Source organism: Muntiacus reevesi, chromosome 9 (genome assembly GCF_963930625.1).
Source record: "Muntiacus reevesi chromosome 9, mMunRee1.1, whole genome shotgun sequence".
NCBI lineage: Eukaryota > Metazoa > Chordata > Mammalia > Artiodactyla > Cervidae > Muntiacus > Muntiacus reevesi.
In genome coordinates, this window is record NC_089257.1 from 56,675,186 (window position 1) to 56,692,213 (window position 17,028).

The window sequence follows — 17,028 nt, forward strand, 5'->3', positions numbered from 1 at the left end:
TTTTAAAATCAGCATTGTATTGGGAGTTCCCTGGTGGCCTAGCAGTTTCAAATCTGGGCTTTCATTACAACTGCCCGGGTTCAATCCCTGGTCTGGAAACTGAGATCCCAAAAGCTGTACCGCACAGGAGGGAAAAAAATTCATTTTAATTATCACTGGATTGTCTTCTGCTGAGTGTTTGTTCTCATTAGAGTCCCTAAATTTGTGTGTATACATGTTTTTGTATGAAGAATGTGGATAATATTATCCCTGTAACTATTTAAAAGAATGAAATATCTTAAGACAGCAATAGTACCCATCAAAGTGCAAGTTCCAAGAGGGCAAAGATTTTTTGCTACCTTTTTAACTGCTGAGTCCATAGTACTAAGAACACTGCCCACAGCTGGTGTTCAGTAAATATTTATTGAATGAATTAATATACCACTTTCAAGTCATTATATTATATAGAATCTAATGTTCAGTTTATGCTCTAAAGCAGAATTTACATTTGATATCTCATAACCAGGCTGGTAGTAGTAGCAGCAGTAGTCATGTATGGATGTGAGAATTGGACCATAAAGGCTGAGTGCTGAAGAATTGATGCCTTTGAATTGTGTTGCTGGAGAAGACTCTTGAGGGTCCCCTGGACAGCAAGGAGATCAAACCAGTCAATCCTAAAGGAAATTAACCTTGAACATTCATTGGAAGGACTGATGTTGAAGTGGAAGCTCCAATACTTTGGCCACCTGATGCAAAGAACTAACTCACTGGAAAAAAAAAGCCCTGATGCTGGGAAAGATTGAAGGCGAAAGGAGGAGAGGGGAGCAGAGGATGAGGTGGTTAGATAGTGTCATTGACTCAATGGACATGAATCTGAGAAAACTCCAGGAGATACTGAAGGATAAGGAAGCCTAACATGCTGCAGTCCATGCGGTCGAAGAGAGTCAGACATGACTTAGCAACTGAACAATAGCAACAACTTGGCTTTATTTTATAGTATTAAACTATTATAAAAACTGTTTCATTAAATATATTCAATTTGGACTTTTCAGTTTATACTAGTCATTTCCAGATAAGCTGAAGGTGGCAAACTTTTTGGTATTGACAAAAAAAAAAATCAAAAAAGAAAAACCCATATTAAAAATTCAACAAAAGAAATATGCCCTTGTAGACGTCAAAATCTAACAAGAGTAAACTGTAAAAACTACTAAAGAGGAAAAATAAATGTGCTAAAAAAGTCTAGTCCCACTACCCTGGTTCTAAAGGCAAGCCAGAAATAGCAGTCATAAATTAATTAATTTATTAACATTTGCCCTTGCTAGTTTAAACATATTTTCCTGCTTTTTCTGCATGTAGTGGGAGTGATATTAATATTTACTAACAGCATCAAACATCTCTGTAATTCTTAGGAAAAACACAAAGGTATTTGGTGGATCAAGTATCCATTTAAAGACCAAGGTAACAGCGGATGTTGATGTTTTACAAGATTATATTAGCCTTCAGGTAAAGTTGTGCATATCTTCTTCTAAATAGCTACTTACTTTGATACCCAGTTACTTGAAATACCATGTGCAGCAAAAATTGTAAATTGGAGCTGTTCTGTTGTAGTCCATGCTTCCTTAATGTTCCTTTTACTTTGGGCACAATCTACAGAACCTCTACCAGAATTTGCATGGAGTCTGAGAAGATCATAAATTGCTGCAGTTAACTGGTCCATGCTTACTTGAACAGGATTTTCAGGATTCAGTGAGCCTAGATTTAAAGAAATTATTAATATAATTCTCTGTAAAAGCAACAATTACTCCTAAAATTTAAGGAACTTAAATACATACCCCTACTTGAACTCCTGTTAGTGTCTCCTCCTCCAGACAGTGAAGTCACCTGCTTACACACATACAAATTAGTCAGAAAATCATCCATGATGGGATATAAAATGTTTACTTTTAATTTCAATACACTTATTAAACTCCATATCAAAGAAATCCTTCACAGGAGAAACTTCCCAAGTGTCTGAAGAATTAATAAAACAATAAAAAAGAATGCAAAAAGAAAGTGAATGTCCCAAACCAAATAAAAAGACATTTTCAATATCAAGAAAATCATGCAATAATTGAAAAGTACTGCAAAATAAACTCAGCAAAATCTGCCTCATCAAACCATTTTTTTGGTAATTAATATTTGAAACTCAGATGTGGTAAATATATTAATACAGTATTTTATTTTCCATTACTTGCTCTACAATTAGCATAACTATAACCTTAAAGAAACTAGAAATTTACTTGTTACCATTAAGTGTCGCAAAAAAGCTCTTATAATTATTTGAAGTGAGTTTGTCTCCTACTCTCTGCTCCTTTACCAAGCAAATGAATATAATGAATAGAAGCCTCAGAAAGCATTAGGACCATGGCATTTTATCGCCTCCAAATGATTTCAGATGTTTTTTAATTTCTAAAAAACAAGCACATAATAAGAACAAACTAACAAAACATGAGCGACTCAAACTTCTGTATACAATATGGATAGGGTCTTTGAGACAATAAATGGATTGAGCTATTTCCCAGACATTTGTTGAAGAACATACCATCAACATAACTTTTCCTTTCTTTAAATTTATCATGTCTTGTGATCCTTCTTTCATCCTTCCAATCAGAGCTATGAACATCCCTCTGAACAGTTAATTAAATCCCCGTGGAAAACACCACAGGGAGGACTTTTACTAAATCCAACAGTATGATATCAAGTGAGGGCTCCTAATCTGGTTGCTTCTGAGGCAATTTAAATCACTATTACTGAGACTTCTGGGTCTTTCTAATAGGAAGGAGTTTACTCCAAAGCAGAACTTCCCCATTGACAACCATGGACATTTTCATCCAGAGGGAGAAATGTTAGCTATTAATATCTAGCTCCTTCACGGGCAGTATTACCTTAAAATCTTTGACCAACTCATTTTTGCCAGAGTTTCTCCTCTATACACAAAAAGTTCAGCTGGATATCCATTTATTCAGTGTCAACTCTCACAAAGTTCTTCAAGGCAGTCCATCTCCTCTTGGAAATACCCTCACCTTACCAAATAAGTGACCAAATCAGCTCAAAAGTAAAAACTAGAGTTAAAATGGTAATATTTTTTCTAGCAGAAGTAAAAATCTCCCAGTTTAAATGACAGATGCTCACTTATATACATATTTGCATGTGATAAAGTGCTAACTACTAAAAAATACTCACTTCAGCACTTCTACTCCTTGGAAGATTTACTGCTCTCTTCAGCTTCTTTACCGATTCTGTAATGGCAAGAGTCTCCACACCATCTAAAGCACCACAGATTTTTCTTACAGCTTTAATTACTTGATCTACCGCTCTGTGCTGATTCTTTAAAAATAAAAAGTAAAATAAACATAAGTATGTGGAATTTTAAGGATCAATTTCAGGGATGAGGGAAAAAGCAAACATTTTAGATGTGCCTAAGAATAGACATCCTTTATCTTTTATGATGAAAAAGAAAAGAAACAAGATAGCTTTTCAATTACATAATTTACTTTGTTTTCACCCCCTGCCCCCAACCAGAGATCCCACACCCCTGCAGTGGAAGCACTCTTAACCACTGAACTGTCGGGCAAGTACCAATTACATACTTTACTTTGAAGCAGGAAAAAGCAGGCCTGGTTAATTTTCATTTTGCCTGATACAATTATTCACATGCAAATCCCTTTTAATTTCTTATTAGAATCAGAAGTGAAAGCAATAAATTACTAACAAGTTCTGAAATCATTAAAAAAATTCAGTCATCATTTTAAGTTTCATTTGGGAATAATTTCCCCACTAAAAACACTTCTCGCTCTCCAGAAAAATTTTGGTATCAAAAACCAGGGACCAAAAAAAAAAAAAACCCCACACACAGAGACCAATTAATTTGAGACCAATCTCTAATGAGATTGGAGTTCATCTCATTTTATCTCTAAAGAGATTGGTCACAAATTAATAACACTGGGCAACAGTTACTAAAAGTGAGTCAACTTTTCAGCAACATTTATATCTATACAACATTCACTTTCTAAGTTTTATCTGAGAAAACACTTGTGAGCACAATCCTTCCTTACTATTCAACCAGTCCATTTTACCGTGAATCAAATGTACTATTATACATGTACAAATACATTATAAAATAATTTATCTGATGAGGATGATTTAAAAATCCTTCTCCACTACCCCATCATTGTTTTAAAGTACATCTCATTAAGAAACATTTTTATATAATGAATTAATTCATAAAATATTTATGCCAAACTTAAATGCCAAGTACTGCTAGAAAGGACTGAAACTCAGTACTGTACAATCCCTTAAAAATTTAAAATTTTCCACCTCTGAGGTTTGGCTACACCAAATGCTCTCTTTGTGTACATGCTTAAATGAAACCACCTTATTTTCTCAAACACCTAATTACCTTGCAGTCCTCAGATCCTGAAGGCTCCCATTTTTGCTTACTCGTGTTTCTGCTTTCTTTTATTCTTCCACTTTCATGCAAAAACCTCTGAGGCTCATGTCATTCTCCTATATTATTCTCCATCATTTTTATGTGGCAGTTATCAATTTATTGTGCGCCAATTCCAAATCCACCCTTTGCTCTACTTTGTAATTCTACAACTAGACCTTATAAACAATCCTCCTTGCCAGCAAACACAATGTTAGGTGCTGTGACTAGAGAGCAGTGAAAGGACAGTCAAAGGCAAGAGCAGCAGGAAGATATATTCATCACGGTTCCAGTCCTCTGTTTTAAAATTCAGTAAGGAAGCCCAGTGGTCCTCAAAGATCAGCTCCAGCTGCACCCTCAGGCCACACTCTTCCCATGTGACAGCACTAACAAGTTTCTTTGCCACAGGCAACACAGCCATACCCACTTCAAAGAGGCTGAATTTCAGCCTGGGATTGGGGAAGAGGCTCTATCATAAATCCTCAAAGTTCCTTCACTATCCACTGTTCCTCACCCTGTACTTGATGACTGCTTCTTTGCACCTAGCACCTGTTACTTCTGGACCTCTTAGAGGAAGGCCGGCACTGTTTCAAGATCTGAGAGCAAATGTTTTAGGTTTTGTAGGCCAAATAGTCTGTCACAATTCAACTCTACATGTAAATAGACATAGCTAATATATAAATTGAGGCCCTGGTGGTTCAGACGGTAAAGCATCTGCCTACAATATGGGAGACCTGGGTTCAATCCCTGGGTCGGGCAGATCTCCTTGAGAAGGAAATGGCAACTCACTCCAGTATTCTTGCCTGGAAAATCCCATGGACTGAGGAGCCTGGTAGGCTACAGTCCATGGGGTTGCAAGGAGTCGGACACAACTGAGCGACTTCACTTTCACTTTCTAATATATAAATTAATGAGCATGGCTGTGTTCTAATAACACTTTATTTATAAAGTTACTGCCCAGATTTGGCATTAATATGCAACTCCTGTTTTAGCCCTCTTTTATCCCTTATAATAATTAAGTATCTTTTACTAATTAACAATTCTTTAAGTTTCCCTGTTCAAAAATCTACCATAGTTTCTGTTGCCTGTCTTGGCCCCTGACTGACTGATCTGCCTTGCTACTGGCATGTGGTTATTTCCTCTACTATCTGCCTTATTTATGCTCTGGACATTTATCTGACTTTCTATCCTATACCCTAAAAGAAGCCTCAGTTAACTGTTCATGTGGCAAATTCACATTTTCAACCCCCAAACTGTGTGCCCTATCAGAATCTTAACAACAATATCATATTCTGATCACAGTCTCCTTTGCTTCCAGCCCACACACTCTCATTCTCACTAAATCTATTCTCTGAGCTCAGAGACTTCTCTACTTCTTCTACCAGGCAGCATGTACATCTACAGAATAGCTCACAATCCTAAGGATCCAATTATGATTTCAGCAGGCATCTGCATGCCACTTAACATTCCTTTTACAAGCCCTTGGTCAGCTCTATTTCCTATTTTCCTTAGAGTATGAAGCTAAACCATTACTCCTTACCTCAAAACATCTAACTTCATTTTAGTGAAATAAATTAACGTCTTATCCCTAGAAAACTAAGACCAGGAAGAATCAAAACTTTTGCAACTTCCTGATCTCTCCCATAAACCTGCCTAAAGAAAAATTAAGACATACATCTACACAGACTTACACATGAATTTTTATAGCAGCATTATTCACAATAATCAAAAACTGCAAATAGGAACTTCCCGGGTAGTACAGTGGATAAGAATCTGCCTTCCAATGCAGGGTACGTGAGTTCATCTGCCTGGTCCGGGAAGATTCCATATGTCGCAGAGCAACTAAGCCAGTATGCCACAGCTACTGAAGCCCCTGTGCCTAGATCCTGTACCACAAAACAAGAGAAGCCGCTGCAATGAGAAGCCCAAGCACCCGAACTAGAGAGTAGCCCCCACTCACCACAACTAGAGAAAGCCCAAGCAAAGCAACCAAAAATTAAATAAACAGTTTTAAAAAATAAAAGCAAAAAGTACAAACAGTTAAAAATGTCAGTTACTGGGTGACTAGATAAATAAAACATGGTATAGCCCAACAACAGAAGGATTCAGAAATAAAACAAAACAATGGGTACACACGACGCGAACAAAGCTTAAGACAGTGTGACATGTATAACACAGTTAGCTGGTGGGAAGTTCCTGTATTCAACGCAGGAAGTTGGGCTTGGTGCTCCGTGATGACCTAGGTGGGCAGGATGGAGGGGGAAGGAGGCGCGTGAGGAAGAGGGTATATGTATACTTTCAGATGATTCACACTGTTGTACAGCAGAAACTAACACAACATTATAAAGCAATTATCCTCCAATTTTAAAAAGACACTATGATATGTAAAAGAAATCAGATATAAAGGATTACACAGGGTATGATTCCATTTACAGGAAATTTCCATTAAAGGCAAACCTATTGAGATAGGAACCAGATTAGTAGTTGTCTGGGGCTGAGGATTGGAATGGGAGAATGAGTGGAAAGTAGTAGATGGAAACTTATGTTCTAAAACTCCACTGTAATGACAATTATACAACTCTATTCATTTGCTAAAATAATCATTGAATTGTACACATTAAATGGATACATTTTATGATCCATAAATTGTATCTCAATAAAACTATACAAAATATGGGGAATAGATATGATAGAGAGTTGCTATTTCCAATTAGAGGGTCAGTGAAGAGCTCTCTGATTAGACATTAGAGCACAGACCCTAAGGAACTGAAAGAGTAAGTTACCCAAGCATCTGGAGAAAGAGCATTAAAAGAAGGAACAAGTACAAGGGTCCCAGTTGGGAAGCATACCTGCATGTCAACTAGAACAAAGGAAGAAAAGGGACTTTTCTGGTGGTCCAGCAGCTAAGACATCACACTCCAACGCAGGGATGCAGGGGGTCTAGGGTCATTTCCTGCAAGGGAACTAGATCCTGCCTGCCTCAATTAAAAAACATGCAATATGCTGCAGCTAAGATCTGGTGCAGCCAAATAAATAAAATATATTTTTAAAAAAAAACACTATTTAGGGTATTCTAGGTGACACAGGTTTGATCCCTGGATTGGGAAGGTTCCCTGGAGGAGGAAATGGCAACCCCACCTCAGTTTAAAAAAGAAACACACACACACACATACACCCACTTAAAGAAAGCGGTAGGAAGCCATCAGAGAGGTCAGAATCTGTAGGGCTTTGAAGTCATAATTAAGGACTCAAATTTCACTGAGATGGCATACAGGATATTAAGCAGAACAGTGGCATGATTTAATATTCTTAAGGGTTTATAAAGTTGATTAATCTTTTCAAACAACCATTTTTTGGCTTTGATTTTCTCTCATTCTACATTTGCTTTCTGTGCTTATATTCATTTTTAAAAATAGTTTTTTTATTTTGGAACAATTTTAGATTTACAAGAATAGTAGAGTTCTCATTCAACATTAAAGGAAACTGGTTAAGTAACTTCTTATATAACCATGTTAAATTTGTCAAAACTAAGACATTAACACTTACTACATTATTATTACCTAAATTGCAGACTTTATTCAGATTTTACCAGTGTTTCCAAATGTATTTTTCCTCTTCCATGATACAATCCAGGATACCACACTGCATTTAGTGATTTGTTTTTAAAATATAATTTTGATTGCCTATTGAAGACAGGCTATAGAAGGACAGGTAGAAGCTGGACGACCAGTAGGCAACTGCTGTTAACTCTTGTAGTTGACTAGGACTATAGCTCTGGTAGTGGAGAGTTGTCACATTCTGAATGTATTTCTGAGGTAAAGTTGACAGAAATGGAACTGCATGTGAGATATGAAATATCTTTTTCTTGAGAAATCAAAAATGACTCCAAAGTTTTGACCTGAGCAAATGGAAGGACAGAGTTGCCATTTTATTAAGAAGGGGAAGACGGACGAATAGATATGAAGGATAGCATAAAAACACGGTTTCATACATCTTAAATTTGAGATGTTAGACATTTATATAAAAAGTTAAGTATCAGACATCTGAATCTGAAGTGATGATCAACATAGGTAGGGTATTTAAGTGTTAGTTGCTCAGTCATGTCTGACTCTTTCTGACCCCATGGACTGTAGCCTGCCAGGCTCCTCTGTCCATGGGATTCTCCAGTCAAGAATACTGGAGAGGGTAGTCAGTCCTTCCTCCAAGAGATCTTCTCAACCAGGGATCAAACCCAGGTCTCCTGCATTCTAGGTGGATTCTGAGTCACTAGGGAAGTCCCTAGGGTATTTAGAGATGAGATGAAAAAAGATCACCTACAGTGGGAATACAGAGAGAAGAAAAGAGGTCCTAGAACTGAGCATCCCAGACATTCTAATGTTTAGAGGTCAAGAAGATAAGGAGATCACACGGAGCTCCAAAGTCACAAGTATGAGTGAAAACACAGCAGACACTGGAAGTAGGACAACCAAGAATGTGATATCCCAGAAGCCATATGAGTATTTTAAGAAGGAAGAAACAATCAACTCTAATACTATAGCAAAGTAGAGAAAAAGAGACTAAGAACTTATTACTGGAACCGTGACCCTTGAAGTCCTTGATGATCTTAAGTGCAGTTTCAGAGAACTGTTGAGAATGAAAGCTTGACTGGAGTGGGTACACAAGAAAATGAGAAGAGAGGAAGTGTAAAGAGAAAAAACAGATTAACTTTCAAGAAGTTTGCTAAGTTGGGTGGCTGCTACAGAGGAATTTGGACTTCTGGTTTTCTTCTATTTTCTTCTTGTTTTCTTCAGACTTAAATTGAAGAAAGTAGGGAAAATCACTAGACCATTCAGGTATGACCTAAATCAAATCCCTTATGATTATACAGTGGAAATAAGAATAGATTCAAGGGACTAGATCTGATAGAGTGCCTGATGAACTATGGACAGAGGTTAGTGACACTGTACAGGAGACAGGGATTAAGATCATCCCCATGGAAAAGAAATGCAAAAGAGCAAAATGGCTGTCTGAGGAGGCCTTATAAACAGCTGTAAAAAGAAGAGAAGCAAAAAGCAAAAGAGAAAAGGAAAGATATTCCCATTTGAATGCAGAGTTCCAAAGAACAGCAAGGAGAGATAAAAAAGCCTTCCTCAGCTATCAGTGCAAAGAAGTAGAAGAAAACAACAGAATGGGAAAGACTAGAGATCTCTTCAAGAAAATTAGAGATACCAAGGGAACATTTCATGCAAAGATGGGCTCAATAAAGGACAGAAATAGTATGGACCTAACAGAAGCAGAAGATATTAAGAAGAGGTGGCAAGAATACACAGAAGAACTGTACAAAAAAAGATCTTCACGACCCAGATAATCATGATGGTGTGATCACTCACCTAGAGCCAGACATCCTGGAATGTGAAGTCAAGCAGGCCTTAGAGAGCATCACTACGAACAAAGCTAGTGGAGGTGATGGAATTCCAGTTGAGCTATTTCAAATCCTGAAAGATGATGCTGTGAAAGTGCTGCACTCAATATGCCAGCAAATTTGGAAAACTCAGCAGTGGCCACAGACTGGAAAAAAGGTCAGTTTACATTCCAATCCCAAAGAAAGGAGATGCCAAAGAATGCTTGAACTACTGCACAACTGCACTCATCTCACACGCTATTTGTAATGCTCAAAATTCTCCAAGCCAGGCTTCAGCAATACGTGAACTGTGAACTTCCAGATGTTCAAGTTGGTTTTAGAAAGGCAGAGGAACAAGAGATCAAATTGATCAAACATCTGCTGGATCATCTAAAAACCAAGAGAGTTCCAGAAAACCATCTATTTCTGCTTTATTAACTATGCCAAAGCCTTTGACTGTGTGGATCACAATAAACTGGCAAATTCTTAAAAGAGATGAGAATACCAGACCATCTGACCTGTCTCTTGAGAAACCTGTATGCAAGTCAGGAAGCAACAGTTACAACTGGACATGGAACAACAGACTGGTTCCAAATAGGAAAAGGAGTACGTCAAGGCTGTATATTGTCACCCTGCTTATTTAACTTACATTCAGAGTACATCATGAGAAACGCTGGGCTGCAAGAAGCACAAGCTGGAATCAAGACTGCTAGGAGAAATATCAATAACCTCAGATATGCAGACCACCCTTATGGCAGAAAGTGAAGAGGAACTAAACAGCCTCTTGATGAAAGTGAAGGAGGAGAGTGAAAAAGTTGACTTAAAGCTCAACATTCAGAAAACTAAGATCATGGCATCTGGTCCCATCACTTCATGGGGAATAGAAGGGGAAACAGTGGAAACAGTGTCAGACTTTATTTTGGGGGGCTCCAAAATCACTGCAGATGGTGATTGCAGCCATGAAATTAAAAGATGCTTACTCCTTGGAAGGAAAGTTATGACCAACCTAGACAGCATATTTAAAAGCAGAGACATTACTTTGCCAACAAAGGTCCGTCTAGTCAAGGCTATGGTTTTTGCAGTGGTCAAGCATGGATGTGAGAGTTGGACTGTGAAGAAAGCTGAGCTCTGAAGAATTGATGCTTTTGAACTGTAGTGTTGGAGAAGACTCTTGAGAGTCCCTTGGACTGCAAGGAGATCCAACCAGTCCATCCTAAACGAGATCAGTTCTAGGTGTTCACTGGAAGGACTGATATTGAAGCTGAAACTCTAATACTTTGGCCACCTCATGCGAAGAGCTGACTCATTGGAAAAGACCCTAATGCTGGGAAGGTTTGGGGGCAGGAGGAGAAGGGGACGACAGAGGATGAGATGGCTGGATGGCATCACCAACTCCATGGACATGAGTTTGGGTAGACTCCAGGAGTTGGTGATGGACAGGGAAGCCTGGCATGCTGCGATTCATGGGGTCGCAAAGAGTCGGACACAACTGAGCAACTGAACTGAACTGTTTTCTTCTAAGATGGAAGATACACCGATGGCTCTGTCATTAAACTTTTTGTGCTCTAACTGCAATGGTTTTCTTGGTGATCTCATCCAGTTTTAGGACTGCAAAATATTTATAGTCTGATGATTCCCCAGTTTATTATCACCAGCCTGGATCTCCTACATTAAATTCCAGATCCATATCTATCTATCTACTCAATATCACTATTTGGATGAATAACAGTCATCTCAAACGCAGTGTCCAAACTGAGTTCAGATCTTCCCCATAAACCTGCTCTCTGTTTTCTACCTCTCACTAAAGGCAACCCCAAGCTTCCAACCTGCTCAGGTAGAAAATACTGAAGTTATGCATCTCTCCCTCTCTCATGTTCCACATCCAATCTATTGGTAAATCTTCCTAGCATTAACTTTTCATCACTTTTACTATCACTCTGGTCTAAGCCATCATTCTCTCTCCTCATTGATTTGTTTTTACTCTTGCCCCTCTCCTCATTCTAGTCTAGCCTGGGAGACCTTCTATATACCAGGCATACCCCTTCACCAGATAATCAAGTAGCTTCTTCCTCTCTTCTCCAGTAATTTACTCAAATTCATTTTCTCACTGAGCCCTTCTCTGATTATCTTATTTGAAATTGCAACATTATCCTCCCCTTTATTTTTCTCTAATAGCACTTACCACCTGATATATACCTTGCCAGTTTATTAAACTTCTGTTTCCTCTAACTAGAATGCAAATTCTCTAAAGGGCAAGGATTACAGTTTCTTTTGTCCACTGTTTTATGCTCAACACCTACAACAGTGACTTGAGAGAGAATTCAGTAAATATCTATTAAATAAATTGATGTAATTATATACTGATCAAAAATATATACTAGTAGCTAGAAATCTGGAAGTCATCCTACACTATTCTTCACTTATACCTCATTATCTATCAAAATCTAGCCAATTTTATCTCCTAAATATCATTAATCAGTCCCTCCTCTTTACTGTCATCATACTCATTATATATTATCTGCTGTTGTTGTTTAGTCGCTAAGTCGTGTCCAACTCCTTTGTGACCCCATGGACTATAGCCCACCAGGCTCCTCTGGCCATAGGAAGTCTCAAGCAAGAATACTGGAGTGGGTTGCCATTTCCTTCTCCAGGGGATCTTCCTGACTCAGGGACTGAATCTACATCTCCTGAATTGGCAGGTGGACTCTTTACCACTGAGACACCAGGGAAGCCTGTCTTTTACCTAGACCACTATAAAAAGTCTTGCCTAAGTAGTCTCCCTGAGACCAATCCTGGCAACCCTAAATTTAACTTCGTTTAGGCAGAGGGACTTCAAAGTTCAAGATTAAACAAGTCAACCACTCTACCCCACTCCACTTCCTACCTTCAGCTTAAAACACCTTAAATAACACCTTAAATGATTACAGAAGGGACCAGCAAACATTTCCTATAAAATGAAAATAGTAACTTGTTTAGGCTTTGCAGGGCATATGGTCTCTGTCCCAACTACTCATCTTTAGTATTAGAGCACAGATGCAGTCACAGAAACATATAAACAAATGGATGTGGCTGTGCCCCCGCCAAATTTTTATTTACAAGAATTGGAAGTGGACTGTACACGGCCCCCTAATCTGGAAGATAAAGTAAAACATAATATGGATTATAGGTGGTAATTTATCTTGGCCTATCTCCAATGTCATCTTTCAATCTTCACGTCACACTCCATATCAGGTATGTGCTTATGCTCCCCATATGTATCATACCTACATACTTTTGTTCACACACCCTTTCCAACTATCTTCTAGCCAACTCATACCATTTAAGTCTTGGCAACATCCCTTCTTAGAGGCCTCTTCCTTGAACTCTCAAGATGACTGGAGAAGTGCCCTTGTTTGATCTCTCAAAAAACCTCAACGCATGCTCCTATTCTACATTTACTATATTGAAATTCTATTTAAGTCTCTGTTTAGTTCCTGGTAGGTCATTCCTGATAGTTCCTGGTAGTTCCTCAGGTCATTCATTTTCATAATCCCAGCATCTAGCAAGCATTCAATAAATGCTTTTTGAATTGAACTGAAGGTTCCTCTCAGTAATAAAGCTGAAGTAACCCAAGCACTAAATTTCTATTAATATGTTGAATCAGAAAACAAGTTCTCAAATAGCAACATCAAGAATATAGTTTAAATAGTCCTTCTAAAATATTTAATCCAATTTCAACAAAATATTTAAGAGAATACAGAGAAAAGAATCTTTAAACCATCATGCCAAAATATGAATTAGAACTTACTTCAATTTGAAGAGCCAGCTCCACTTGATTGTGATACAAATCTAAAAGTTCTTCAACAGGATGTCTAAAATGAAGAACAGTTACTGTGGCTGAAAGATACTATATACAAGAATGACTTTTATTTACCAAAATAAATGCATTCACATCCAAAAGTAAAGTGTGAAAATCTGAAATTAATGTTTTAGATGCCACACCTCGTCATGACTTCTTTATAAGGTTTTTCTATTTGATGCAGGTGTTTGTTTAAATCCACAGGTGTTTCATCATCTTCCGCCTAAATAAACACACACAGACAAACATTTATCAAATAATGAAATCCATTAGTCTTTCTATTGCCAAGTTAAACAAGGTTAAGCATATGATAAACTCTTGAAAAGAAAGTGATTTTTCAGAACTGAGGATTTAAATATTTATAATTGACTCAGAAAAGTGACCGTCTTCTAAAAAACCTGTTTTTTAAATGGAAAAAACATAAATACTTTGAAGTTTAGTTTCTGATATGTAAATATTTTTCAAAGGAAAACCACTTCTGTTCTATAGAGAGAGAATGGAGAGCTAAATACACTTTTAAAGATGGCTGACAGCCAAATGAAGGTGAGGTAGGAACCAGATGAGAAGAGATCATCTGAATTTCTGCATTATATCTTCTAATGATAATCAAATTTCCTTCTACCTCACCCTCAGGAAGTGAGGTTCTGGTGTTTTTAATCATAACCCTTACTAGGCAAACTCAAGAACATCGCTCCTTAGGAAACTGAAAAGAGTAGTTACTAATGATATGATAAAATGCACTGAATTTTGTGAAACAGTTTTCAACCAAATGAAATAAACTCTACCTAAATAGGAGCAAAACCGAGGAAAATAAAGAAAAGAAAGCAGAAATGACAGATATTTTTCTTTCCCAAATTCTACCAAATGAAGAAAGATTATCTCTCTTTACATATTAAAATTCATCAAGAAATAAAATGGCCTAAATTCTTATATTCTATTTTGCTTTAACCTCAAAATAAAGTACTATACTTTTAGAACAGAGAATTAGTTTTCATGTGGTGAAAAATAATGTATTTTCCTCAGTTTGGTACAAATGTCAATATCAATATGTATCTTTTTCTCCCCCAAACCATATTTAGCATTCAAAATCTTTCTTCTTCAGTTCTCCTTGACTGATGCTGATGTTTTCATTGTGTAAGTTGTGTAAAACTATTACAAGTCAAATTCTTTCAGTTTGATTTTTACACATGCCTCCATCTCTGAGTATTATGCTACCTAAACCTCCATGATTCAAAGTTCCCCCATCTGCTATAAAGACTTCCATAGGGGATAGAGAGTTCCTCACTCGCAATCAAACCCAAACCTCTTAAAGAAGGTACAAATTGCAAACTGGCTGATTAACAAAGTTATTCAGATTCAACCAAATGCAATTCAGTATAGGGTACACACTTACTGTTCGGGCCAGATTTTGACACATTGCGCTGAAGGTCAAAAGTTGTAGTTTAATCTCCGCGTCCCATTTTCGACAGTTTTGAATATGTTCATGACTTCCAAGACAATGATTACTGTTAAAATATATTAGTTATTCATCAACATTATTCTCCTCAAATTAGAAATAATAGACAGAGAGTAAATATAAATTGTCTATGCATCAGAAATTGAAGAGGATGACAAAATAAAGATTTTTAAACCAAATATGAGCATTTAAATAGAGGAATAATTCTACATGAGAAGAGTTAAAGCAAAGAAGAAAGAAGATGAAGACAAAGAAGGGAAAAAAACAGGGACAGAGAATTTCTGGTAGGTTCAAAAAAAGATTCATATAATGATATTTTCAGGCAGCTAAAAGGAAATCACAGCGAAACATTGCAGCTAAATAAATACTACATGCCACAAAAGGAAAATGGAGTTCATAATGAAGTAACTATTGCCTCTCTGCAGAAAGAAAAAAAATTAAATTCATCTGTCAACCAATTACCCACCATTCTTCCCATCTAAGACTATCAGCTTCTTAAGGGCAACATCATGTCAGATAACGCATATCTTAATATAAGTTAATTGACCCAATAAATCAATTCACTGGAACCCAATGTGGCTTTAGACTATAAATTTAACTTGAAATTTTTTTAATCTAACCCACTAAAATGAAATTTCCAAAAATGTTGCTCAGTAATTAAATGAAAACACTTACTTCTGTAGCACTTCCTCTTGACCACAAACTTTCAGAACATAGCTGCCAACATCTACTTGATTCAAGTCATCATGTACCCAACAAAGGGCTTGCATTATAATGATTTCTACAGTAGAACTCACTGTAAAAGAGTTAGTCATTATTTTCATTTTACTCATTTAACTCTAAGTATATACCTATTCAGACTATTTCTCACAGTCTAAAACAGCACTGTATAAGAGAAATATAATGCAGGTCACATATATTATTTAAAATTTTCTAGTGTCACATTGAAGAAAGTAAAAAGAAACAGAGGAAGCTAATTTTAATAACATGTTTTATTTAAATTAATATATTTAAAATATCATTTCAATATATAGCAATTGGTATTTAAAATTTACTAATAGGATATCTTACATTCTCTTTTCAATCTAAGTCTTTGAAATCCAGTGTGTATTTTACACTTATAGAACATCTCAATCTATATTAGCCATATTTCAAGTAATCCCACATGTGGCTGGTGGTTATTGTATTAAGACTGGGCAGATCTAAGCTAAGAAACCACCTCTGTTTTACAGACTCCTCCAAAGAGGATAACATTTAGAAGTATCTAGCAAGCAATTATTTAAACCAAATTACAAGGAAAAAGAATCACCATTTTAAACAGCTGACATTTGCCTGGTAAATTTTCCAATAAAGAATAAAAATATAGCAAGTAGGACGTATTATTTAATTACCATACTTGGTAATTATGGCTGGATACCAAGATTACACACCATTACAAACAAAGTAACCTATTTTTATACTTAGAGCTCTTATTTTAGAAGACAGTGACTATATTCAAAATTCATGAAAATCAACAGCTTGACAGAAAAGGCGATAAAACCTCTATCTAATACAATAGCTACATTTCTGAACACATTTATATGTATCATAACAATTATCATTTAAACACACAAAGCACTTCTACCATTAATATGGTTACATTTCTTTTTTTTTTTAATCTTTATTTATTTATTTTTTTAAAATATTATTTTATTAGTTGGAGGCCAATCACTTCACAACATTTCAGTGGGTTTTGTCATACATTAACATGAATCAGCCATATAGTTACACGTATTCCCCATCCCGATCCCCCCTCCCACCTCCCTCTCCACCCGACTCCTCAGGGTCCTCCCAGTGCACCAGGCCCGAGCACTTGACTCATGCATCCCACCTGGGCTGGTGGTCTGTTTTATCATAGATAATATACATGC

The 17,028-nt window shown here is 36.8% G+C and overlaps 1 protein-coding gene across 2 annotated transcripts in view; it reads right to left on the bottom strand.

Moving 5' to 3' along the window:
• The window catches only part of PIK3C2A (phosphatidylinositol-4-phosphate 3-kinase catalytic subunit type 2 alpha), a 104,862-nt gene that overhangs the window by 35,035 nt on the left and 52,799 nt on the right, over positions 1 to 17,028 (bottom strand). For both annotated transcript variants that reach the window (XM_065943880.1, XM_065943881.1), the window contains exons 5-11: positions 15,794 to 15,914; positions 15,056 to 15,167; positions 13,806 to 13,885; positions 13,612 to 13,675; positions 3,202 to 3,345; positions 1,812 to 1,860; positions 1,521 to 1,731 (exon numbers count right to left, since the gene is read on the bottom strand). In XM_065943880.1, coding sequence (XP_065799952.1) covers positions 1,521 to 1,731; positions 1,812 to 1,860; positions 3,202 to 3,345; positions 13,612 to 13,675; positions 13,806 to 13,885; positions 15,056 to 15,167; positions 15,794 to 15,914 — 781 coding nt within the window. The remainder of the gene's footprint in view (positions 1 to 1,520; positions 1,732 to 1,811; positions 1,861 to 3,201; positions 3,346 to 13,611; positions 13,676 to 13,805; positions 13,886 to 15,055; positions 15,168 to 15,793; positions 15,915 to 17,028) is intronic.